The sequence below is a fragment of the Centropristis striata genome, chromosome 15 (genome assembly GCF_030273125.1).
Source record: "Centropristis striata isolate RG_2023a ecotype Rhode Island chromosome 15, C.striata_1.0, whole genome shotgun sequence".
NCBI classification, from domain to species: domain Eukaryota; kingdom Metazoa; phylum Chordata; class Actinopteri; order Perciformes; family Serranidae; genus Centropristis; species Centropristis striata.
In genome coordinates, this window is record NC_081531.1 from 23,512,261 (window position 1) to 23,539,814 (window position 27,554).

Genomic DNA, 27,554 nt, shown 5'->3' on the forward strand with positions numbered 1-27,554 from the left:
TGTAACCTCACTACAACCCGCACCCTGTGGAGGATAGCCCGCCGTTACGCGGTGGCTATGCGTCGGGAGTCTGGTTAGCCACCAGCTAATGTTTAGCTAACCCGACCGGGCTCGCCTGAAGCTATCGCCCTAAATAATCGCTTGCTGCTCGGTAAACAAATACCAAGTCGCTCGCGAGAATAGCTCGCCACAACGCGGTCGCTATTCCAATAAAGCTTAAACTCACTTTATTTCAATGACGAAAATTTTCAGCACAGTCCAGAGTCGTAATCGGAACCGCGCTAGGCGACGTAGCTCCTTGACGGGACGTCTGATAGCAGTTAAGCAAGTCCGACTCGTCCGGATGCGCTGAAGGAGCTTAAATGTAGATTATTCCGCATGGGAAGAAAGCGAGAATGACCTGGTCAGTGCAGTCGACCCTTATAATAAGGGAGGGCGGGGCCCTCCCCACAGGTCGACCTGTCTGTCAAAGACAGACGTGGTGTCATTGGAGCTTCCGTAGTTGGTCACGCATTAAGCGATTCCCATAGTGAAACACCGAACGAAGTTAGAAAAAGAACTAAAACTTTGTCACAAGATAAAACAGACATCAAGGAGTTCATTTTTAGTTATAACTCAATTTGACCAAAAATGTAGCTACTGCAGTTAGACTTTGATAAAATCGCTATATACTGTAAGAGCACTCCATTTACCATGACATGAACTCCTGCAGTAATAAACTGGTGTGTATTTCTCACACAATGTCAGTGCCTCCTGACCTTGAAAACACATTACATGCCAATGCACAGTATCATATACATTAAACATGTACCCACAGTGAAAGAAATCATTTTATTAGCAATTCTTGCAGAGCACTAGTGCCTCTTTGCAGAATCAATACTAAGTGAATAAAAGTGAAAAAGTAGTAACAACACAACTGAGAAACAGAAAGGATGAATGACAGTGACAGATTAAAAAGCGAGTGTGTAAGCAATGCAACAGGATTATTTCCAGTGTTACATCATACTGCTAGAACCTGGTCTCACAGGAATCTGTGAAATAGCCATGGATTCACTTAACTCAAAATCCGTGGAATAGCCACGGAATCACTCAAATTTCCGTGAAACTGACACGGATTTCGCTACAATGCAAGTTAATGACAGTCATATCCCGTGGCTATTCCATGGATATTTTTTCCTATTGGTTTGTTCCAAGTCACGTGACTTTCAAGGTCCCGGTGGTCAGAACAAAAAACATGGCGGACAGTTCTCTCATTTTTAGTGAAAAAATCAATATTTTGACTTAGTTTCTGCATCAAAATGGATTTTGATCACATTTCTAGCGAGAAATATATGTTTTATTTTCTAAATATTCACTCAGTGAATGTACATAATCACTTTGTATGTTGGAATAGCCACGGGATATGACTGTCATTAACTTGCATTGTAGCGAAATCCGTGTCAGTTTCATGGAAATTTTTGTGATTCCGTGGCTATTCCACGGATTTTGAGTTAAGCGAATCCGTGGCTATTTCACAGATTCCTGTGAGACCATGTTGTACTGCTATGTTGGATCCATCTCCATGTCCTGTAACCATGACAATAGATAACAATCATGACCGTCATCATGAGAAACATGTTAAATAACGTATATGAGCTAACATGTTGATGTCTCCAGTGGACGGTTCAGTGATGTTTTCAATGTTAAATCCACTCTAGTTTGATCAGTGTGTCATGTTCAGTGGCTGGCAAGCAGGATGTTGTTTTTAAAGGAAGACATTGCTCCTGGTTTCCTTCAGTGGCTTTCAACAGGTACCTCATCATTTAGTGACAGTTGCAACTGTTGCATCCAACTGTGTGCATGCGGAAACAGAGATAAAAATAGTAAGATCAAGATAGAATGGCAGCTTTTTTCCAGTCAAAGTCAAAGTGAGAGTCACAGGTTTTGGTGCTGCAAACAACATTTCTTTTGAGAAAACTGTGTGTGGAAACAAATATGTTCCTATTGTGTATTATTTTCTTCCTGTTTGATGGCTATTTGTGCTCTTAGATTATCTTCGTAGGTTTATTTCTATTTCGTGTCTTATCCTTGCGCTGCAAAAAAGGTGTGTCTAAAAACAAGACAAAAACACTTAATCTGAGGAAATGATCTTGCTGCATGGACGGATGATTTCACTAGACAAGATTTCTTAAATTGAGATGATTAAATCTAGAAATAAGCATGTTGTACACTTAAAATAAGAAATTAACTCTTAAAACAGGATAAATTAAAGCTGCCAGCAGCGATGAACTGGCCCGAGCAGCACTCTGCTCGGGCCAGTTCATCACTGACAATTATTTGTTTCTTACCAAGATAAAAAAAAAACCTTTAGATTTAGAAGTGTTAGACAGTTTATCTTGTTTTAAGAGTTAATTTCTTATTTTAGGCGTGCCAACATGCTTATTTCTAGATTTAATAATCTAGATTTAATTTAAGAAATCTTGTCAAGGTAAATTATCTGTCCATGCAGCAAGATCATTTCCCTCAGATTTACTTTTTTTATCTGGTTTTGAGACACACCTTTTTGCAGTGTGGGCAATTAGATAACATACAGTCATGAAAAAAAAATATTTTGGACAAATATAATGATAACAACAAAAATATTTCATAAGAGTTTAATTTAAGTGCTGATATCTAGACATTTAACATGGTTTTCTTGATAATAACCAACATCATCATTAAGAAAACCATGGAAAATGTCTAGATATCAGCTCAAAAATTCTCATTATATTTGTCCAAACAAATGTACCTTTAGTTGTACCAGGCATTAAAAATGAACAAGAAATTGAAGAAAATGAAGGTCTGATAAGTTTTCCCATGAATGCATGTCACCTATAGCTGCTTCTTTAATAAGTAATTAAAGGAATAGTTTGACATTTTGGGAAATATAAACCTGGACTATATCTTGAGTGTTGCCGTCCCTGTGTCAGTGATTCCAGAAGATCGAAACTCTTAATGAGTACGTTTTAGGGTGGATTTTCCTTCTTTGCCTTCCATAGTCCAACAGAACCTCCATTTATTGTTTTCCTGCCTTGCCAGTGAGAGCAGCGTGCCTTGGCTGAGGGGGTGGTCAGAGGGTCTGGTTTGGGCCCCGGGCGTGCTGGGAGGACTGGGGTTGCCGCGGGGTGTTAAAGTGGTACGGCTCGTGGCGGTAGTGGCTGTGGCAGATGACCGGATGCTCGATGCCTTCGCTCTGCAGCTCGTCCTGCTTCTGAACTCCCTCCAGCTTTGCCACCAGCTCTCTGATGAAGCCCTGAGGAGGAGCATAGCACCCACAGGGTAATTTAACATGCATGTTGTCTGTGACCCCCGCTCACAGAACACATTCTCACAGTTCAGATCAGACAAACTCAGTCGATACGACGAATTTTGGACAAATAATGAAGCAGACAACAACTAAAACATCTCTGTCTGTGCATTTATATATTTTTTTTATATTTTATTGTTACTTTTAATCTAAGTCCTTTGCTATAAGTTTAAAGGTCCATTCTGACCTGAGTGTGTAACAGTCAGCTTCAAGCCAGAGACTCCTTGGAAAGTAACAACTTGCTACTTTGGGATTTGTCAGAAAAGACACAACATTACCGAAAAAGGACTCAAATTGACCACAAAATGACAAAAAAAAATGACCACCAAAAGACACAAATTGACCAAAAAAGACACAAAATTACCAAAAAGACACAAAATGACTTAAAAAAGGAAACAAAATGATCAGAAAACACACAAATTGACCAAAAAAGAAACAAAATGACAAAAAAGACACAAAATGACTAAAAAAGACACAAAATGGGCAAAAAAAGACATGAAATGACCAAAAAAAGGAAACAAAATGACCAGAAAAAACACAAAATGACCAAAAAAAGGAAACACATTGAGCAAAGAAGACACAAAATGACTAAAAAAGACACAAAATGGGCAAAAAAAGACATGAAATGACCAAAAAGACAGAGCTGACTTCCAAAAGGATTTGGCGACCCCCAGAAATCATCTTGCGACCCCAATTGGGGTTGGGACCCCAAGGTTGAGAATTGCTGATTTAGCAGACACATGAAGTTAAGTCTTCCAATAGGATTTTTACATGTGTAAGTGCCACCACAATTTGATATTTGACAATGTTAGTGAGTATCTTTCTGTGATGATCAATCATATGATATATTTTTCCTAAATCACTTATCTAAGATCCATGTTGAACATGACATATACAGTCATGGAAAAAAATATAATGAAAACAACAAAAATACAAAAATAGCTCATAAGAGTTGAATTTAACCCATTTAGGCCTAAAACGCCTGGAAAAATGCCTGTAAAACCTCTGGGAGATTTGAAAAAAAACCCTAAAACCTGAAGTTTTTCTGGAAATTCTGGAAATTCAAAAGAAGTGTCAACGCCTACTACTACCTACTAAATAATCGATTTTCAGCCTCTGTAGCAGATAGAAATGAAATTCAAAAAGTATTTGAGAGCTTATACCTGTGGCTTTCATGCATGAGAAGTTGAGTTTATTTGTCCAAACCTTCAATAAAGTCTTTAAAAAAAATCAACGTGTTGCATTGCGACACTCCCACATGTGTTCTGATGCATTTCATTGGCCAAGAGACAAAAAATAGGTGGAAAAAACTACAAGTACCACAAACAACATATCTGCTTTCCCTGCTTTAATGGTAGAATAACACAACAGTGCCCGGCTTTAATGGTAGAAATGAAGTAATGCTTTCCCACCTTAAATGGGTAAAGAGCTGATATCTAGACATTTTCAATGGTTTTCTTAATAATAATGTTGGATATTATCAAGAAAACCATGTTAAATGTCTAGATATCAGCTCTAAAATTAAACTCTTATCAGCTATTTTTGTTATCATCATTATTTGTCCAAACAAATGTACCAGGCATTAAAATGAACAAGAAATTGAAGAAAACAAGGGCGGTCTAATATTTTTTTCCACGACTGTAGCATGCACGCATTAAAAAGAAGTCAATATTTATACCAGCCAATTGCATCAAGCTTTAATTGTATCTGTCTATCAACAAGTTGTTGTATCTTCTTTCTCTGTGCCATAGACCTTAACTGTCCAAAAGCTATGAAAACACATCACTGTTGCACTGGAAACATGTTCCTTTACATGAACACACACACTATGGTTTATGCAGCAAACCTGACACTGAAATTAATTCAAAAACCTACAATGCCCAGCTATGATGTCACAGAACAGGCTCAAATAGAGTGTGAAGCAAATTTGGTGTTTCCTGTCATGGTGGGGCATGAAGTAGGCGGCGATCTACTTGATATTCAAGACGCAAGGCCTTGTGGGAACTCAAACTGTGAACTTAACTGTGATAACACCATGTGTGAGGGGAATGTGTAAATGAGTGGGGTCTGTCCTGTTTATTAGTGATGGGTAGATGAAGCCTCATGAAGCCTTGAACCTTTCCAGCCAACTGGTTCGAGAAAAGGTTCATATCTTGAGGCTTAATGTGCTCACAAACCCCCTGCTGGTCCAAATTGTCATTGACCTTTGAGCTGTTTGTGAGGCCTCTTGTTGCATGGGAATAATCACTGCCAACAGAAATAAAAACACCTTAATTTGATTTAGTGTGGATTTTATTTATCTGTTGTTTTGATTAATATGTGGGTAATGCTAATAGCAGTGTATTAGTAATTATTAATAATAATATATAATAATCATTATTATTTACTTTACCAGCATCATTTCAGTCAATGATAAAATAAATCCAATAGGACATGAGGTGTTTGTTAAAAATGTTACAGTGTTTTCAAAGCACGGGGCAGAGATGGGACATCATTTGTGCTTGTGACTTTATTGATTGCAGTTTAAAAACAACAATTTCTCCACTGTGCTTGGACTCAGTCGGTTTCTATTTTGGAGACAACCTCTCCAGCTTTCGAAAAAACTCGTTCGCATGGGACTGAGGAGGCAGGGGTGCACAAGTCGAACCATTTCCTCAACCACCGAGGCTTCGAACGTCATCAATGACGTCACTCGCCCTAAACAACACAAGCGTCGATACGCGCTCCACCAAAGACTTCCGGGATTTCTCGACACATGCTCCGAAGCATCGGCACGATCAGACCCATCACTACTGTTTATGGTAACAGCCCTGGACACCTTATACCACTCAGAGATAAAGCTAAATAAAACATTGTACTGGGTTTTTATGTTTCATTTACATTTTTAGAATGTTTTATTGACTCTTTTTTTAGAATGTTTTATTTACATTTTCCAAATGTTTTATTTACATTTTTTTAGAATGTTTTATTTACATTTTTTAGAATGTTTTATTCAGTTTTTTAGAATGTTTTATTGACTTTTTTTAGAATGTTCTATTTACTTTTTTAGAATATTTTATTTACTTCTTAGAAGGTTTAAAAGTACACCATTTTCAGCTTTCTCTTATGTACATTGTTTTGAAATGTCATAATGCATATTCTGAGTTGAATTCTCTAACTATTTCTGAATTTCATGTAACTCACATGCACCTATTAAAATTACTGTTGCATTGTTGTCCTGTTCTCACTCAATCATGGTGTAACTAGGTTAACGATCAGTGATACAGTTCTCCCTCGGCCTGCAACCACATTTCTAGTTTGTAGTTGACTACATATATGTTAGTCAAAAGGGGGACGTGTGAAGGAAATTTGGTGTTTCCTGTCATGGTGGGGCATGAAGTAGGCGGCGACCTACATGATATTCAAGACGCAAGGCCTTGTGGGAACTCAAACTGTGAACTTAACTCTGATGACACCATGTGTGAGGGGAATGTGTAAATGCGGGGGTCTGTCCTGATGTCACGTATGGGCAGGAACATTAGGGTCACATTGCCTCTTGCTTAAGAGCCAATGCTGCCCCGTAGGCTAAGGGATGGACTAATATCCACTTACTGACCCACTCTCAAGTCTCAAAGAGGGGCAGTCCAGGCGTCACAATAAGATACCAAAAACAATGATATGGTAACACCCCTAGACACCTTATACCACTCAGTAAAACAAGCTAAGTAAAACATTGTACTGGGTGGACATGCTGTACATATTGTAGTTTTGAGTTTTAAGTTTTCATTATTGATTTTTTTAGGAAGTCTTATTGACTTTTTTAGAATGTTTTATTTACATTTTTTAGAATGTTTTATTGACTTTTTTAGAATTCTTTATTTACATTTTTAGAATGTTTTATTTACTTTTCTATAATGTTTTATTTAAAGTTTTCATTATTGATTTTTTTAGAATATCTTATTAACTTTTTTTAGAATGTTTCATTGACTTTTTTAGAATGTTTTATTTACATATTTTAGAATGTTTTATTGACTTTTTAGAATGCTTTATTTACATTTCTACAATGTTTTATTGACTTTTTTTAGAATGTTTTATTTACTTTTTTAGAATGTTTTATTGAATTTTTTTAGAATGTTTTATTTACATTTTTTAGAATGTTTTATTGACTTTTTAAGAATGTTTTATTAAAATTTTTTAGAATGTTTTATTTACATTTTTTAGAATGTTTAATTGATTTTTTTAGAATGTTTTATTGACTTTTTTAGAATTCTTTATTTACATTTTTAGAATGTTTTATTGACTTTTTATAATGTTTTATTTACATTTTTTAGAATGTTTTATTGACTTTTTTAGAATGTTTTATTTGCTTTTTTTAGAATGTTTTATTGACTTTTTTTAGAATGTTTTATTGACTTTTTTAGAATGTTTTATTTACATTTTTTAGAATGTTTTATTGACTTTTTTAGAATTTTTTATTGACTTTTTTAGAATGTTTCTTTTACATTTTTTAGAATGTTTTATTTAATTTTTTAAGAATGTGTTTTTTACTTTTTTGTAGAATGTTGTATTGACTTTTTTAGAATTCTTTATTTACATTTTTAGAATGTTTCATTGACTTTTTAGAATGTTTTATTTACATTTTTTAGAATGTTTTATTGACTTTTTTAAAATGATTTATTTACTTTTTTTTTAGAATGTTTTATTGACTTTTTTAGAATTCTTTATTTACATTTTTAAAATGTTTTATCGACTTTGTAGAATGTTTTATTTACATTTTTTAGAATGTTTTATTTACATTTTTTACAATTTTTTTAGACTTTTTTAGAATGTTTACCTGTACACCATTTTCAGCTTTCTCTTATATACATTGTTTTGAAATGTCCTAATGCATATTCTGAGTTGAATTCTCTCACTACTTCTGAATTTCATGTAACTCACATGCACCTATTAAAATTACTGTTGCATTGTTGTCCCGTTCTCACTCAATCATGGTTTAACTAGGTTAACGATCAGTGATACAGTTCTCCCTCGGCCTGCAACCACATTTCTAGTTTGTAGTTGACTACATATATGTTAGTCAAAAGGGGGGTCGTGTGAAGGAAATTTGGTGTTTCCTGTCATGGTGGGGCATGAAGTAGGCGGCGACCTACATGATATTCAAGACGCAAGGCCTTGTGGGAACTCAAACTGTGAACTTAACTCTGATAACACCATGTGTGAGGGGAATGTGTAAATGAGTGGGGTCTGTCCTGATGTCATGTATGGGCAGGAAGGTTAGAGCAACATTGCCTCTTGTTGAAGAGCTGATGCTGGAAAGCGCATGGCCCCAAGTGGAGCGGTCTACAGGACTGTTGCTTTATTAAATAACCATCTGGGACTGAGTGGTGTATTGGAGTACCTATGTATTAATAGAACCTAGACAACTGATTATTGTGTGATTCTTGTTTGTCCAGCTCACCCATTAACTAAAGTCATGTCCCATCAGAGGGGAAAAACAATCATTCTCTCTTTATTGTCTTTGTATTAAATGAAGGGAACTTCCTTAACAATCCAGTCTGTTAGCAAACAGCAGAAAAATGTCTAAAAGCTGCTGTGTGAGGAAGTTCACTACCAAACCGACAACTGACAAACCAAAAAAAGCAAACTTTAAAGGGGAATAAAGTGGACACAGACATGAGACATTCGCAGATACAATGGGGTAAACTGTGCAATCCTGAAACTCAGTATATGAACTGTTACGTCTTACGTAAGTTTACCTTTGTTTTGTCTTAAGGGTCAAAAATGACCTGCCACTATGTTTAACAGCAGAGGAAAGCCTCTAATGAGCTTTTTTCAACTTGAAATTCAATTACTTTTCCTAGAATGGCCCCATCATGAGAAAAAAAGTAAAACATTGCCTATGTTCACATTTCCATGAAAGCTGATCACCAACAAATCTTGTCTTTGGGGTCATTTTTGACAGCTATAAAAAAACACAAAATTTATGTTTACACATATGCAGTAACTTTGGCAACAAAAATAATATAAAAATAAACCCATATTTTAGTAAAATAGTAAAGATTAAACTGTTTAAACACAGTTTTTCTGCACTGTAAGAGGGAAAACCTTGATATTCACAAGGTTTGTGATGAATGAGAGGTTGTTTCTTCATGCAAAATAGATTTGGGTTTTAAAATTCAATCAAGCTTTTTATTTAAGGGGTCAAGTGAAGGTGGGTCATTTTTTAACTTGAGGACAAGTGGTGTATACAGAAAGTTACAAAAACACAAGGGTTAAAGCTTTTGACACTATGTAGCTTGTGATGTAGTGGAACATGTACAATTCAGAAAGATGTGCAGTCCTTGTCCTTTCTGGTAGACAGAGTGCTTAAAATAATAGTTTTAGCTACAAATAGGCATTTTTTTTTAGCATTTCAGCACAATGTTGTGTATTGTGGCACAGATATCATAATATAATAATAATCATATCATAATAATATCTGGTACAACTAAAGGTACATTTGTTTGGACAAATATAATGATAACAACAAAAATAGATGATAAGAGTTTAATTTAAGAGACGATATCTAGACATTTTCCATGTTTTTCTTGATAATAACCAAAATCATTATCAAGAAAACCATGGAAAATGGCTAGAATGGCATTTAAATGAAAAATAAAGTGAAGAAAACACGGGTAGTCTAATATTTTTTCCATGACTGTAGTTGATGCTTGGTGCTCCGTCTCTATCCTACAAGTGTCAGTTGGTGTAAGCAGTAATTTTTTTCATAAAAATCTGATATCTATATCTATAAACAGGAATATAAAAGGGAACTAAAATGAGAAAAAAAAATACAATCCACATTGCAATATAATGGTATATCACAAATTTTACATGATTTGTCAAAAAAAAGGTTGTTTTTAGAATATGTTCTGCTCAATATTGACGAAATGTGTAAATGTAGAAATACTTTAAAATGAAATAATCATATCTGTAAGTCCAATTAAATACACTGTAGGTGGAAAAAGTGTTTCATAATTATCATTCTTTTGTGCTTACACCATTTGACATCTTGCCAACCCTTATTTGTCACTGATCCATATACGACTGCAGACACACATGGAGCTGTTTTTTCCCCTCACAGGAAGGTTTACAGTTTTTTACAACAGCTATGACCGGTTTGTCAGAACCTTAAGAACTTTTTCAAAACAGTTAACACGCATCACACCTGAAACACACAATTCCCCAAACAGTTAATTTCATGCTCAAAATCATGCAGTGTAACTAAACACAGACACACACTTCCAAAATACAATACAGTTTTTCACAACCGCTATGACCCGTTGTTCAATACTTTTACCGCTTTTTCAAAACTCTTCACACAGTTACCACAACATCAGCCTGTGTGGGCGATACAATTAACACAATTCTTCTTCTTTTGACACAAAATACATACATTTTACACGTTTAAAATTAGTTTTAAGTCCTTTTACACACAAGCTCAATCAAGACCAAAACAGTAGATGTTAACTGGTGAATTTTCAGTCGCTTTCACACAGTTTGTCAAAACAGAAAACCTCATGTTCAAAACTAATGGATAGAAGATTACATTGATCACAGCTTCTGCTCCTTTTTCTTTTTGTCTATTTGACAATACAGTAATGAATGACAGCTAAATGCAGATTTTTTTTGTTTACTGCAAATCCTATCATTTACTGTATTCTTCTTTATAAACATTCTGCAAAGCTGCTCTGACATGGCTCGTTCACTGTCTGTACTGAGTGTTGTACAAAAAAGGGACAAAATTCATGGCCAACAAATGAAAAACATAATCACAAACATTATCTGGAGTCTTGCGCAATTTTGTCTATTTTTGAATCCTTTTCATGTCTTTTCATGTCTTTGTAAGTCATTTTGTGTCTTTTTAGTCATTTTGTGTCTTTTTTTGGTCATTTTGTGTCTTTTTTAGTCCTTTAGTCCAACATAAAATGTGATTTTGAATCTTTTTTTTTCCTTTCAAAACACTATCATGCTCAATAAAGAATTGTAAATGTTTCAAATGTGAACAAAGGTGTCAAATCTAACATATACTGTAAGAGGGTTCCATCCAGTTCTATCATTTTATACTAAATCTATTTGAGCTTGTCTCCAGTTTTACTTGGTATATCATCATCAAACTGAAACTGGCCTCATGGAGTTTACAGCTAGAACTTTAGAGGTAAATTTACAGTAGGGCTCCACGCTGCTTTGTTTTCTAGTCTGGATGTCATGAAGAAGTCTGCATTTGATGCTTTTGGAGACTACAGAGGGTTAATTTACATGTATGATCAATACAATAATCTGTTGATTGTAAAAGAAAAAGGAAAAAAAGTAGATAAGAAACATGCAAAGTGATTCGGTTTGTGTTCTTCCATCAGTTGTCAGTGTTTTTTATGACACGGTGCTGTGACTGACTAAATGTTTCTGTTGGAAGACAACGTGTGTCAGTGTTTTGGTAGATTTGGTGAACTGTGTTAATGTATTATTGTATTTTGGAAGTGTGTGTCTGTGTTTAGTTACACTGGGTGATTTTGACCATGAAATTAACTGTTTGGGGGATTGAGTGTATCAAGTGTGATGTGCGTTAACAGTTTTGAAAAAGTTTTTAAGGTTCTGACAAACGGGTCATAGCGGTTGTGAAAAACTGTAATACACTAACACAGACTAACTGATGGAATAACACAAACTGAATCACTTTGCATGTGTCAAATCTACATTTTTTCCTTTTTCTTTTACAATTAACAGATTATTGTATTGATCATACATGTAAATTAATATATTGTGATGATGTTCTTCATTTTTCATGTTGGGCATGAATTTTGTTCCCTTTTGTTGTACAAAAAGTGAACGAGGCATTTCAGAGCAGCTTTACAGAATGTTACCAAGAAGAAGACAGTAAATGACAGGATTTGCAGTAAACACTTTACTGTATTGCAAAAAAAAAAGACTTACAGTAGAGTAAAGAGGAAAAAAATCAGCATTCAGCTGTCATTCATTACTGTATTGTCAAATACACAAAAAGAAAAAGGAGCAGAATAAATCACTGTAAAAGAGGAAGAAAAAAAGCTAATCTGCTCAGTCGTCAGCATTGGGCCACATATTTTACACAGAAAGAAAAAGGAGCAGAAGCTGTGATTCATGTAATCTTCAATCCATTAGTTTTGAACATGAGATTTTCTGTTTTGACAAATTGTGTGAAAGCAATTGAAAATTCACCTACTGTTTTGGTCTTGATTGAGCTTGTGTGTTAAAAGGAGTTAAAACTAATTTTAAACATGTAAAATGTGTGTATTTTGTGTCAAAAGAAGAAGAATTGTGTTAATTGTATCACCCACACAGGCTGATGTTGTGGTAACTGTGTGACGAGTTTTGAAAAAGCCTTAAAAGCATTGAACAGGGGTGGTCGGTAGCGTAGTGGGTTACGCAGGCGCCCCATGTGTAGAGGCTACAGTCCTCGCTGCAGCTGGCCCCGGTTCAAGTCCCGCATCGGACTGCCCTTTACTGCATGTCATTCCCCTCTCTCTGCCCCCTGTTTCCTGTCTCTCTTCATCTATCCTATCCATTAAAGGCATGAAAAAGCCCAAAAAAATACATTAAAAAAAAAAAAAAAAAAAGTATTGAACAACGGGTCATAGCGGTTGTAAAAAACTGTAAATGGAAGTTAATGCAGAAGTTACAGGGTGCCACGCTAGCCATTCTGTTAAGTTGATTTGAATGGAAGTGTGCCTAATTCCATGGTAAATGGCTGTTCGTTGGATAAGCATTCCACCCTTTTGTTCCAAAGTTAAATTACTAAAATAATAAATATTTAATCTGCCTTTATCAGGATGATAAGCAAACTGCATTTTGGAGTCAAGTAACAATAATGGTGCCAAATAAATGGGATGTTTAGTCATGTCTAACTTATTTTGTTGAGCGTTCATATGTCCATAGATGGAAGAGGCCTTGGAGAGCAGCAGGGAGGAGGTCATAACTCGCTCTAATGTTTAGTGTTGTGGTGTGAATGTGATACTTTTCAAACAGACTGTCAATGCACACACACACACAAGCACTGTATTGGTCACCACATTAGGTTCAGCTCTTCTCCTGCTAACTTTATACAGTCGTGGAAAAAAAATTATAAGACCATTGTTTTCTTCAATTTCTTCTCCATTTTAATGCCTGGTACAACTTAAGGTACATTTGTTTGGACAAATGTAGCTATTTTTGAGCTATTTTTGTTGGTATCACTACATTTGTTTGGACAAACGTAGTGATACCAACAAAAATAGCTCATAAGAGTTTAATTAAGGAGCTGATATTGTAGCCCGGCTAACACCAGACTAATCTCAAATGAGATTTGGTCTGGAAACCAACCGTTCATTTCTCTGTAGAGGAGGTGTGGTTTACGATCCTCCGGAGCCGTTTATTGTGTGTTTAGAATGTCTATCAAAAGCGTCTGTAGGTAGCTCTTAGCCAATCGTATCAGTTAAACCAGATGACGTAGTAGAGCAACAGAAATGGATGTTTGTTGTGTGTGTGTCTGTGAGAGAGTGTTGCTTGCTGCTTTGCTCCTCCAGTTCTCGCTTTCTGCAAGATTATTTATTTTCACGCTTTATTCCCCCTCATGTCATTCAGCCACACACATCCACTGATTTTATGGGCAATAAACAAGCTGCTGCGGGTCTCTCGGCGGCTCCGTAGCCAGATCACAGGCGCTACCGGTGATCTCGCTACGAGGCGGGGGACAGCGGAGCCGGCGAGAGACCTTTCGCCTTTCAGCTTTCGCTCTAAACTATCTAAAACACCATCTACAGCTAAAGAGAGTTTCGCGTCTGCAGCAGCCATGTTGGATCCGTAAGAAAACTACAAGCTTCCAAGTGCCGAGTAGTACGTGTCATCGTCTTGCCGTCCCTCCCCGCTCTGTGATTGGATCCCTAAAACAGGGCTAAAAAACCTTCCTGGTTTCCAGACCACCTGGAGGTTCGAAATGAAATTCGAGCGCGCAAGGCAGTCTGGGTATACCCAGGCTACTGATATTGAGTCATTTTCCATGGTTTTCTTGATAATAACCAAAATCATTATCAAGAAAACCATGGAAAATGCAACCTGGTTTCACAGGCTTAACGCAAAATCCGTGGAATAGCCACGGAATCACTAAAATTTCTGTGAAACTGAAACTTCGCTACAATGCAAGTTAATGACAGTCATATCCCGTGGCTATTCCATGGATATTTTTTCCTATTGGTTTGTGTCCAAGTCACGTGACTTTCAAGGTTCCGGCGGTCAGAACAAAAAACATGGCGGACAGTTCTCCATGGAATGCCCACGGAATATGACTCTCATTAACTTGCACTGTAGCGAAATCCGTGTCAGTTTCACGAAAATTTGAGTGATTCCGTGGCTATTCCATGGATTTTGAGTTAAGCAAATCCGTGGCTATTTCACCGATTCCTGTGAGACCATGTTGGGAAAATGTCTAGATATCAGCTCTTCAATTAAACTTTTGTGAGCTATTTTTGTTGTTATCATGATATGTCTCCAACAAATGTACCTTTAGTTGTACCAGACATTAAAATGAAGAAGAAATTATAAAAAACAAGGGTGTACTAATCATTTTTCCATGACTACATCAGTGAGTCTAAAGAGGAACACAGTATTAGATATGTTCCATGGCAACAGTACAGTAGAGGTGAGCAAAACAAGCTGCCTCAGTCCCTATTGAATACTGACTGAAAACATTTGTTTAACCCTGGATTCATGTGTGTGTTATTGTCTCTTCTAAATGTTAATCAGTAGCAGTATATAACCCTGAGAAGCTCTGTCAAAATCTCACACAAGCAATGGAAGTTTCCGATATCCATCCCCCTCCCCCCCCCCCCTTCAGCCTCTGTTTGCTTGGAGTCTGTTTATGCCGTTAGGTACAGACTCGGTAGAGTGATGTGGCATATTTCTTGGGAAAAGCCCTGTTTGTTTATGTGGAACAGTTTATTTACAGCAGTTATTCCTTCTTCCTCTTCTTCTTTTTTTTGTTGACAAGGCTTTAGGAAACACTCTTCTAATGAATGTGAAATCAAGGGCCAATGCAGAAGACTGAACAGATTCGCTTTTTTTCTTCCTCTTTTACAGTGATTTCTTCTGCGCCTTTTTCTTTTTGTGTATTTGACAATACAAATAATGAAAGACAGCTGAATGCTGATTTTTTTCCTCTTCACTCTAGTGTAAGTCATTTTCATTTGCAATACGGTAAAGTGTTTACTGTAAATCCTGTCATTTACTGTCTTCTTCTTTCATAAACATTCTGTAAAGCTGCTCTGACATGGCTCGTTCACTTCTTGTACTAAATGTTGTACAAAAAAAGGAACAAAACTCATGGCCACCATGAAAAATGAAGAACATCATCACAAACATTAATTTACATGTATGATCAATACAATAATCTGTTGATTGTAAAAGAAAATGGAAAAAAAGTCGATTTGACACATGCAAAGTGATTGAGTTTGTGTTCTTCCATCAGTTGTCAGTGTTTTTTATGACCCTGTGTTGTGACTGACTAAATGTTTCTGTTGGAGACAACATGTGTCAGTGTTTTGGTAGATTTGGTGAACTGTCTTAGTGTATTATTGTATTTTGGAAGTGTGTGTCTGTGTTTAGTCACACTGTGTGATTTTAAGCATGAAATGAACTGTTTGGGGAATTGTGTGTTTCAGGTGTGATGTGCGTTAATTGATTGATCGATTGATTGATTGTCTTTATTTCGAACATGCAAGCAAATAAAAAAAAACAAGTTTAAATATTAATAGATGAATAAATAAAAAACAAAACAAAAAAGCAAAAAAAATTGAGAAAACAGACACTTTCTGCAAGCTCGGAAGGGAGTAGGAAGAAGTAAAAAAATGTATATCTATATACATATACATATGAATAATCAATATAGTCACAGATAAATATTATAAACAATTATATATATATATATATACTATAAACAATTTATATTACATTGTAAATACCTATACATGTATATTGTAACAGTTTTGAAAAAGTTTTTAAGGTTCTGACAAACGGGTCATAGCGGTTGTAAAAAACTGTAATGACACACTACATCAGAGTGAAATAAAGTGAGTGTGAGTGTGTAAGCAGCAGCCACACTGAGCCTCCCTGCTCTTTTGCCTGTGTTTGCATCTCTGACCAGGGCACAGCAAGCCCGACACTCCAGCCCAGAAAGACTCATTGTTTCAGGCTTCAAATGAAAAGAAAAAGACAAGAGTGCACAGAAGGCCATTGTTGATGTGGAGCGACTGGGACGAGGTGTCGGCTTCAGTTTAGGTGCATCATGTGAGCAGTGTGGGTGATTCTCCTGAACATGGTACAGATCATAGCAGAACTCTAAGAGCATTGAATACATATTTTCTTTGACCCTTTATAACACATCTAATCTAAAGTCACTGTTTAATATGAATTCAATATCTATTTTTTAAATTTTAAGGTATTTTCTGACATTTTTAGAGACACTGTGAGCAAAATTCATTTCCGTAACACATTTTTAAATTAAAAAAAAACAACAAAAGGTTTTTTTTCTTTTTTTTTTCTTTGGCAAGCACTTAAATATGCTCAAGGGTAGCTGGCATCACCAACATGTATTTTATTAAAATATACGCATATTTTACTGCAAACGATTCTATCATTAATGTAACATTTAACCTTTTTTATCATCAATTTTTATTCAGATTTTGTTCTTTATACATTGTTAAATACCATTATGTTTGATTATATTCTGTTAAATTATACATTTTTAAACAAATGAATATTTATTTGTATAAAGTTTATTAAATATTTATTGTATATTAGTGTGGGGAAACCATGACATTTTTATCTGGATGCATTACAGTAATGAATTTCTGAATAAAAAAATATGTTCAAAAATTTAGAAAATATTATCTTAGCACAAAACAATGAATTGTGGCTCATTATGGCTATATTGTTCATTCATATAAAAGTGAAATATAATTAGTTTAATAAAGTATGTCCTTATAATCTTCACAGACATAACTTAGACTGGCTTCATGACTATCTCCCGTGTGTGTGTGTGTGTGTGTGTGTGTGTGTGTGTGTGTGTGTGTATGTGTGTGTGTGTGTGTGCAGGTAAACTGTTCATTTGCATATTTAATGTGTGCACTAATCCTAGGTTGGGAATATAATTTCCAAGTGAAAACATACCTCTGTGTTGTTATTGCACTTTTGAAGGAGCTCCTGTCAAGAGAAGAAGGATTATGTTGCAGCCACTTAGTCATATTTATTTTCAAAAATGTTTAATCTTCAGTATTAAGTAATGTTTAAATGATATCAAACATGTCTATTTTAGTGACACATTTCAACAAAATCTGTTCATCTTAGTGCAGAAAGGATGTTTACAATGCTGTATCATTTAGAAAATATTTATATATTATATTATAATATATTTATAAGTCTTTTCCTATTTCATAAGTACTCTTTTATACAGTATGATATACACGCATATATCATGCTACCTGTAACTTTTTGACTCGCTCCTCTTCATTAGGCAGGTCAATCAAGTTGTCAATGTTCACCTCCTCTGGCATATCATCTCCCTGAGGTAAACACACACAGTTTTAATCATACACACACACTGAGTACACATTTTATGCAAAAATTCATCATCTTGATACACACTTATATCATCTAAATCAGGGGTAGGCAACCTGAGGCTCCAGAGCCACATGTGGCTCTTCAGTGGCTCCCTGTGGCTGTGACAACAAAATTATGCAAAATAAAACAGTTATTTCTTTAAATTTTAATGTTCATTTATCATTGGTGTAGGTCCAAAGCAATTTGTAGTCCTCAGTTGTAAAAATGTGTCACTTACACAGGATCATCTCAATAAATTAGAATATGATGGAAAGTCCATTGGACTAGATGGACATACTTTTCAGAGGCCAACATTTATATACTAGAAAATGTCCTCTGGGGAAATTCTGAAAGGGCCACGGGGCTACTGCCGGTGTGTGTACACTATGATGAGATTTTTCAGAGATTTCAAATAATTAATACTAGTAATGTTATAATACTATATAATATACAAGGAGCACACCTACAACAAGCATTGTTTTCAAGTATTTATTTATACAGCAACCTGTGCCTTTTAACCTCAAATTGTGTGTGTGTGTGTGTGTGTGTGTGTGTGTGTGTGTGAAGCATGTGTATCTGGAGGAGTGTGTGCGCTTACGCGTCCATGTGTGTGTGCAAATTCCATAAAAGCCCAAATTTGGTGCCTCTCGCACATTCTAATGCCACTATTCCATCACATGAACTCATCTTAATAATTGCATATTTTAAGAATTATTTTAAAGGAGAATAAGGATTCTTGTATATTTTACTTAAAGCATCATGTTTATTTATTTTTCCTGTAAGTCGCTTTGGATAAAAGTGTCTGCTAAATGACTAAATGTTTATCTTATTTTGACAGTCTTCTTGTAAATTCTGTGGTCGATTCTGTTAACACACTGCGCTCTTATTTTGAAAGCTGCATGCGTTCATCGATAGGAAGTTAACAATTAATACTAGTAATATTATGATACTATATTATATACAAGGAGCACACCTACAACAAGCATTCCTTTTCAAGTATTCAGCAACCTATGCCCTTTAACCTCAAAATATGTGTGTGTGTGTGTGTGTGTGTGTCTGTGTGAAACATGTATCTGGAGGAATGTGCACGATTACGCGTGCATGTGTGTGTGCGTGCATGCGTGCGTGCATCTGTAACTATAGTCACATCAAAGGATCAAAGGCAATCAGAGCAGAGCCATCAACAGAACTAGAAACAAAATTCCAGGGAAATATTTGGAGTGCCACGGGACTACTGCCAGATGATTGTGATTGTGATGACATTCTTGATAGAGCATGTGTGTCTGTCTGAGTGTCGTCTGTGTGTGCGTGTGTGTCTGTAATCATACATGGACACTCAGACAGACACGCAAGCGTGCGTGTGTCTGTGTGTGTTTGTGTGTGTGTGTGTGTGTGTCATGTCTGTGTGTGTGTGTGTGTGTGTGTGTGTGTGTGTGTGTGTGTGTGTCATGTCTGTGTCATGTCAGGAGTCCTGCAGCATACAGGGCTGACAGCTGTGTTTAGGCGGGAAAACTGTGAAAGCAGCACTGGACATGGTGCTGAACAACTCCCGATATCTCAAAAAGTAAAGCTGAGATCAGAAATATTTTTCCACCGTGAGCATCACAAGAGATAGACGCAGACACTGATGTATGATATGTGTCGGTAGGATGAAAAATAAAAGAGTGAGAGCAGTTTAGAAATCACCCTCATCTGGATTTCTGAGGAAGTGAGAGACGTCAAATAACATGGGCCTGGATGACAGGATTTTGCTCCAGTGTCTGCAGTCTTGGGCGATTCATTCAAAAACTGTAAGTCCTATCTGTATGAAAGTCACATTGGATGTAAGAGGGTGGAAATTCCTACGTGTTGGTGTATAAATTGTACATATAGACTAAAAGCTGTCGGAGTAGGACATTGTTTGGAATATTTTAGAAAAATCTTGTTTTTTTTATCTGCTAAGAAACCAATAATTGTCAGGTCACTCTGCTCGGGCCAGTTCATCGCTGCTTGCAGCTTTAATTTATCCTGTTTTAAGAGTTTATTTCTTATTTTAAGTGTTCAACAAGCTTATTTCTAGATTTAATAATCTTAATTTAAGAAATCTTGTCAAGTGAAATTATCTGTCCATGCAGCAAGATCATTTCCCTCAGATTTAGTGTTTTTATCTTGTTTTTAGACACAGTGAAGTTAAAGCAAAAAGCTTTGAGCCCTTAGCCCAACTTAAAACACCAGGAGCCTCTCTATTGTGAACTAATATTAGTTAAGAACCTTACATTCTGACTGTTTAATTCTGATTGTATACATTCTGAAAACTGGGCTGTACAAGTACTTAGTTCGGTTTTGTAGTTGTGTTATAGCCTCCTCAAAAAAACATTTAAAAGTGAGACTAAAGTTTATGCATTTGTTTTGAATAAAAGTAAAGTTAATACATTTTTAATACCTTTCAAAATCGTGTTTAGAACATTTTATGAGTTTTTAAGAGAGTTTTAGACATTTTAAAGCCTTAAATTCAAATTTGAGACGTTATAAAACTTCTTAAGACCCCATGGATACCCTGTGTATAACTACCATGGCTAAAAATATTAGTGCAGCATTGAAATAAACACACACCAAATGATAAATCTATTACACATACAGTTATTTCCAAGGACCCTTCAGATATTTGTGCAGATGAAAGGACAAGGAGACATTGTGAACATGCAAATGAAGACTTCGGAACACACACTGCATATCCATCACTTGTATGTTTAGGCTCTGGGGGCTGAATAGTAACAATGTTCCTGTAATACTGTAACAGTGGCTCGCTCTGTTTGAACAAACAGCCATTGTAGCAGCCGAGCTGGGTGAAAGGGACAGTCCCATCCGCCCGTCCGCACCACTGCTCTGACACCAGCTTCAGCTGCACACAGGCAGCTCCTTCTCACCTCAAACACTCAAATACACTGCAAAAAAGCCAACTTGTATTTTTTGGCCTAAAACAGTGATTTAAGTTGGTAAAACTTGGAAGCATAAATTATTGACATTTAGGGCAATAATGTAAGTTAGCACAACAAAGGAAGCCAGTTGTCTGCTCAAAAAGTTTGAGAGTTGATGTTACTTATATCTTTAAGTTGGGGTTCACAACAAGGGACAATAGTTCTGCTAACTCTTATTTCTTTGTTGTGAAATGCTGGAAAGCGATGAAATTCATTAGCGAAAGCTAGCGGCTAACTGATGCTAGCGGCTAACTGATGCTAGCAGCGCTGCTTGTTACAGCTACAAGAGTAGCCATTAGCGTATCAATGCTAACTCAAAATTGTGGTCGCAACATTAGCTGACATTTCATAGCAGCGTTACAATCATGCCAATTCAGCACATTGCAGAAATTAGCAGAAGTAAGGATTAAAAGTTATTACAATGTAAAATTATAAGTTAGTACAACTTACAGTTGAGTTGACAAAAATCTGAATTCAGAGTTGAGCAAACTCAAAAACAAAACTTAAAATATTTAGAATAAAATTTTATCGGTTTGTTGCCTTGAAATTTTGAGTTCACCCTATTTGTGTTTTTTTTGCAGTGTAGGCATTTCTGTTTTTCTATGTGACAAAACTCGGTTCACTGAAATGAGACTTATCTGAATCGTTACAGTTTATATGATAATTTTGGCATTTTACAACAACAAAAGTGATCTAAACCATTTCAGTTAGGGCTGTCTAGGCCTGGAATTTCGGCATTTTAGGGGCAAGGCCACTTGCCCTTTTGTGTTGTCAATTTTTTGAGGGCACAAAGGCCAAAAGCCAGGGCACCAAGGCCATAAATTAAAACAATGATTTTAAGTCCACTTCCATATTGAATTTAATTTAAGGACTAATGACGCTTCTGAGGAAGACTGGAGTCGAAACTGTCAAACAGGTAAAGAAACATTTCCTTGTAAAGTAAAATGCATCAATCTGGTGCACTTTGAGAGCTAAATGAGAGCAAACACCTCACAGAACATTTATCACAGTCAGGAGATACCGTATTATAGAATCTTTGTTGTCCTACTGTGTCATTTTTAATTGCTGTCAACATGCTTTCAACTAGGACATGGAGCAGCCAGCCAATGTGGAAAAATAGCTGGCTAGAATTTTTTTCCATAAAAGCTCAAATTTGGTGCCTCTCACACATTCCAATGCCACTATTCCATCATATACACACAAAAAATAAAGGAGAATAAGGGTTCTTGTATATTTTACTTAATGCATCTTATTTTGACAGTCTTCTTGTAAATTCTGTGGTCAATTCTGTTAACACACTGCACACTTATTTTGAAAGCAGTAAGTCACAGTTTAGTGTGATTAAAACAACTTGAACTGTTAGCTAATGTTAGCTCGCGGCTACCGAACGGCATATGCAACAGTGTATAAGGACTTTTGACGACCTGGACAGGTTGATAGGATTTAGTTCGGCGCGCATAGTAGCTTGAAATGTGACGTTAGTGCAGCACACAAGACTGTGGCGGGACAGATTAGAGTGATTGATGAAGTCTCCTTGCTTGGCCAGTGATAGATTCGTGTCAAACTGTCATTATAGCCTGTCTGAGCGGTTCATGCCAGGCTCCAATCAAACCCACCACTGATGATGAATGTCATCAAAAGATGCTTTTTTTCTCTAAAGATGCAGGTGTCAAAGCTGTGTTGACAGGAAAGAGGCAGACTAGAAAACCGCAAAACCAACTGGGGCAGTGGGCGGGGCCACTGTGGCCTCAGGCCAGATATGTTTTTAATTAGACCATATCTCATATATCAATATAGTTCAATTTAGAGTTCAAGCACGTTGTGTTTGTCTATACTTGGGACTAAGATGCAGATCACATCACATTTTATGACAAATGAATGCAGAAAACTAGATAATTTCAAAGGGTTCACATACTTTTTCTTGCAACTGTATGGCAGCCAGTTGCTGCACTCTTTACAGTCGATGCTTCCACACCAGAATACAAAAATTGATCAGTCTAGGGCTGGGCGATATATCGATATAAAAAATATATTGATATGTTTTTAAATGTGATATTGAATTAGACATATCACATATATAGATAAAGTAAAAAAAATTTTGCAGCACATGAGACTGTGGTGGGACCTCCCAAACCCACCACTGATGATGAATGTCATCAAAAGATGCTTTGGTAACACTTTACAATAACCATCATTTATAAATGGTGAACAGATAGTTTATTAATGTTTAATCACCATTTATAAACCATATATAACCCATTAAGAATGGTAAATACATCATTTATTAATGTTTAACAAACTACATAATTTATAAATTACAAATATATGGTATGTTAATGTATGTTTATAGTTACTTTACCATTCACAAACAATTAAATTATAATTAATAATTTATTTATAGTTTTAGTTGCACTCATTATGTATGTATGTAAGTATGTTAACGATTTTGAAATGATTCATATACCTTTAAGAAATTGGTTGAAAACATTTAAAGATTAAATATGTATAGCACTTTGTAAATGGTTAATAATTGGTCTATAAACCATCTATAAACATCTTAGTTGGTTATTGTAAAGTGTTACCGATGCTTTTTTTCTCTAAAGACGCAGGTGTCAAAGCTGTGTTTACAGGAAAGAGGCAGACTAGAAAACCGCAAAAACCAAATGGGGCAGTGGGCGGGGCATCAAGGCCACCGTGGCCTCAGGCCAGATATGTTTTTAAGGGCACAAGGCCAAATTGCTAATAAGCCCTTGTGAAATTCCTGCCCTGGGGCTGTAAATAGATTTCAAGTTTTTTTACTAATAATTGCAATAATCATTTGCAGTGTTTTTGTCTAGAGACTGTTGCTTGTAATAATAGATATTTGTCTGTAAAGGGGAGACTGGTGGGTACCAACATCTTTATCCACCAGGCTGTTAGGATGCTAAACTCTATCCTCTCTCTACCCCCGGCTCCATCTACCACGCTGTCTGGAAGCTTAAAAAAAAGTGTCCTGCTACTAATGTTACTAAGTGTTACAAATGTCTTGTCTTGTCTTCACCGTGGGAAAGTTAGAAACATAATTTTGATTCCTTTGTATGTCTGCTACATGTGAAGAAATTGACAATAAAGCTGACTTTGACCCATGGAATCCATTTTTATTCAAATATCTTGAGGTGAGAGGGCAAGGGGTCTCTTTGAAAATGACCATGCCAGTTTTTCCTTTTTAAAAATTTAGTTTTTAGTTAAGTTTTAATACCCTACTGCCTGACGAGAGATCACAACATGCTCTTTTTGGTCTTCTTATTTATATGATAGCAGTATCTTTAAAACTCAAAATTGAAATGTTTCTGTTATTTTTAAAGCCTAGCCATTAACTTTTATTTCGCATTAAATGCCTATGTTTTTTTAACATGTTAAATATATTTTTTTTAAATTGTAAAATGTATGTTTTCATTTTGACTCTGTGAAATGAAAGTCAGAATATCCCAAAAGTGAGGAGGTGTGGCAAGGCTAAATACAAATAATGCACAGCTCTAAACTGCTAGATAAACGTGGACAAGTTTGCGAAAGGCCTGCAAGGTAAACCTACAGCAGATGATGAATCTACACTAGGGTTGTCAAAAGTATCCATACTCAAAAAAGTATCGATACTAAAACATATCCGGATACAATGTTCATTTTCAAAAGTATCGAGTTTCGACAGGTTAGTGTCTTTCGTTTCAAACGTACCTATTACTGATGTTATCGTGGCCGGTGGCTCGCATTAATGTTGGCCTTGTTATTATTAGCCATTAGCCGCAGCTAGCAATTAAAGGCTGATGTCACGTTAATGATTATAAACAACGTAAATTAATTAATAAATCAGGCACGTAGTATGCCTATATTACGTTAATTGACTAGCCTGGGTATACCCATACTGCCTTGCGTGCTCAAATTTCATTTCGAACCTCCAGGCAGTCTGGAAACCAGAGAGGTTTCTTAGCCCTGTTTTAGGGATCCAATCACAGAACGGGGAGGGACAGCAAGGCGATGACGCGTACTACTCGGCAGACGGAAGCTTGTAGTTTTCTTACGGATCCAACATGGCTGCAGCAGACCCAAAACTCTCTTTAGCTGTAGACGGTGTTTTAAATAGTTTAGAGCGAAAGTTGAAAGGCGAAAGGTCTCTCGGCGGCTCCGCTGTCCCCCGGCTCGTAGCGAGATCACCGGCGTTACGGTAGCGGGGCTAATATCGGTAGCGCTACGCTACCGTTACGGCGGTGATCTCGATACGAGCCGGGGGACAGCAGAGCCGCCGAGAGACCCGCAGCAGCTTGTTTATTGCCCATAAAATCAGTGGATGTGTGTGGCTGAATGACATGAGGGGGAATAAAGCGTTAAAATAAATAATCTTGCAGAAAGCGAGAACTGGAGAAGCAAAGCAGCAAGCAACACTCTCACAGACACACACACAACAAACATCCATTTCTGTTGCTCTACATACGTCATCTGGTATAACTGATACGATTGGCTAAGAGCTACTTACAGACGCTTTTGATAGACATTCTAAGCACCCAATAAACGGCTCCGGAGGATCGTAAACCACGCCTCCTCTACGGAGAAAATAACGGCTGGTTTCCAGACTAATCTCATTTGTGATTAGGCTGGTGTTAGCCAGGCTAATCGAACATGGTATTGAGTATTGAATATTTTCCTGAGTATCGGTATGGAGATGAAAATTTTAGTATTGTGACAACCCTAATCTACACCAAACATCACAACCACCAGAGAAGGTTTGGGATCTGCTGAAATCCGCCTTTGATTAGCTTGAGGCAGCAGCTCTGTGAGAGCTGGGCCCTTCACATAGCTGCCTTATCATATAAAATGATCTGGAATTTTATTTTTACTGCAAGCAACATACTTGGCTTTCCCAACACTTCCTGCATTTTATGTCCTAAATTGCACTGCTCTGGTCATGTCTTCTCACGAGAGACCCTCACAGCTGCCTCTGCAGCCAGATGTGCAGTGTTTACCTCCTCCTGGGACTCACTACACAACAGCGTAACCTTTCTCTCCTTCTTTTTCATATCATTCATCCTTCTCCCCAATCCACACACTGCCCATATAAGGCAAGCGCCACAAGACAGATCCAGTGCAAAGGGGACAGCTGAGGACCTCACTTCTACAGGATGCTTGGCCTTGTAAGGAGAACCAGGCCGCCCTGTCTTTTCTCTCCACCTCGTACATCACCCACTGCAGACCTGTGACCTAAGTATGCCCTAGGGCTGGGCGATATATTGATATCAAAGATATATCGATTTATTTTTTTAATATGATATGGAATTAGACCATATCTCATATATCAATATAGTTCAATTTATAGTTGAAGCACGTTGTGTTTGTCTATACTTGGGACTAAGATGCAGATCACATCACATTTTATGACAAATTAATGCAGAAAACTAGATAATTTCAAAGGGTTCACGTACTTTTTCTTTCAACTGTATAGCAGCCAGTTGCTGCACTCTTTACAGTCGATGCTTCCACACTAGGAAAACCAAAATGGATCAGGCTAGGGCTGGGCGATATATCAATATAAAAAATATATCGATATGTTTTTAAATGTGATATATAAATGTCTTTCTTTATATATAAATGCTGTCCTTACTCGGGTTTGTCATATTTAGTTATTTTGTGATGTTTGTTATTCTTTTATCATATAAATATATTTATTTCAGAAAAAGATTGGCCTATTTTATTTCATAGGGTATTTTTATTTAAGATATTTTTTTATTTAAATGTACACTTTATGGAGCTTTGATAAAAATAAAAAAAAGGTTCTCCTGTTGTTATACATTATATAACGATTTCAATAAAATGACTTGTGACATGTCATATTGGCTTTGACTTTTACTGAACAATTCCTTTCACTTTGCAATAAAAATATCAGGATATATACAGTCATGGAAAAAATATTAGACCACCCTTGTTTTCATCACTTTATTGTTCATCTAGCCATTTTCCATGGTTTTCTTGATAATAACCAAAATCATTATCAAGAAAACCATGTTAAATGTCTAGATATCAGCTCTTAAATTAAACTCTAATGAGCTTTTGTTGTTATCATTATATTCGTCCAAACAAGTGTACCTTTATTTGTAGCAGGCATTAAAATTAACAAGAAATCAGAGAAAACAAGGGCAGTCTAATCATTTTTTCCATGCCTGTATATCGCATATCGATATTCCACCTAATATATTGGGATATGACTTTTGGTCCATATCGCCCAGCTCTACTATGCCCTCAATCCACATTGTTATTTAAAGACAATACCTTTACACTTCAAGTTTTCTCCCTCATTTTCCATATGTTACTACAGGAAGTACGTCTTATAGTAACTCATTTGATAGGCTAATGTCTTATGAATGCTTTATTTTTTTCGGTTTAAAAAAAAAAATGTTTACAAAAGAATTCATCAGACATCAACCGAAAAAGGAATAGGTTAAAGCCCCAAGGCTTATTTTTTCCTCTCCTGTACCATCTTACATTAACTGAATAATTCACATTGTTACAAAACACATGATAGCTTAAACTGAAAAATCAAATTCAATCAAATTTCATTGTGAACTTTGATAATTTTAGACTTTAAAGTCTTCTTGAAAACACAATTACACATCTTTATTTAATCA

At 36.2% G+C, this 27,554-nt stretch overlaps 1 protein-coding gene across 1 annotated transcript in view; it reads right to left on the reverse strand.

The window, feature by feature from the left end:
- Window positions 1-817: 817 nt before the first annotated feature.
- ppp1r14aa (protein phosphatase 1, regulatory (inhibitor) subunit 14Aa) overlaps window positions 818-27,554 on the reverse strand; it is a 27,652-nt gene continuing 915 nt past the window's right edge. The window contains exons 2-4 of the mRNA XM_059352363.1: window positions 17,830-17,910; window positions 17,519-17,551; window positions 818-3,271 (exon numbers count right to left, since the gene is read on the reverse strand). Of these exons, the coding sequence (XP_059208346.1) occupies window positions 3,089-3,271; window positions 17,519-17,551; window positions 17,830-17,910 (297 nt within the window). The 3' untranslated portion in view covers window positions 818-3,088. The remainder of the gene's footprint in view (window positions 3,272-17,518; window positions 17,552-17,829; window positions 17,911-27,554) is intronic.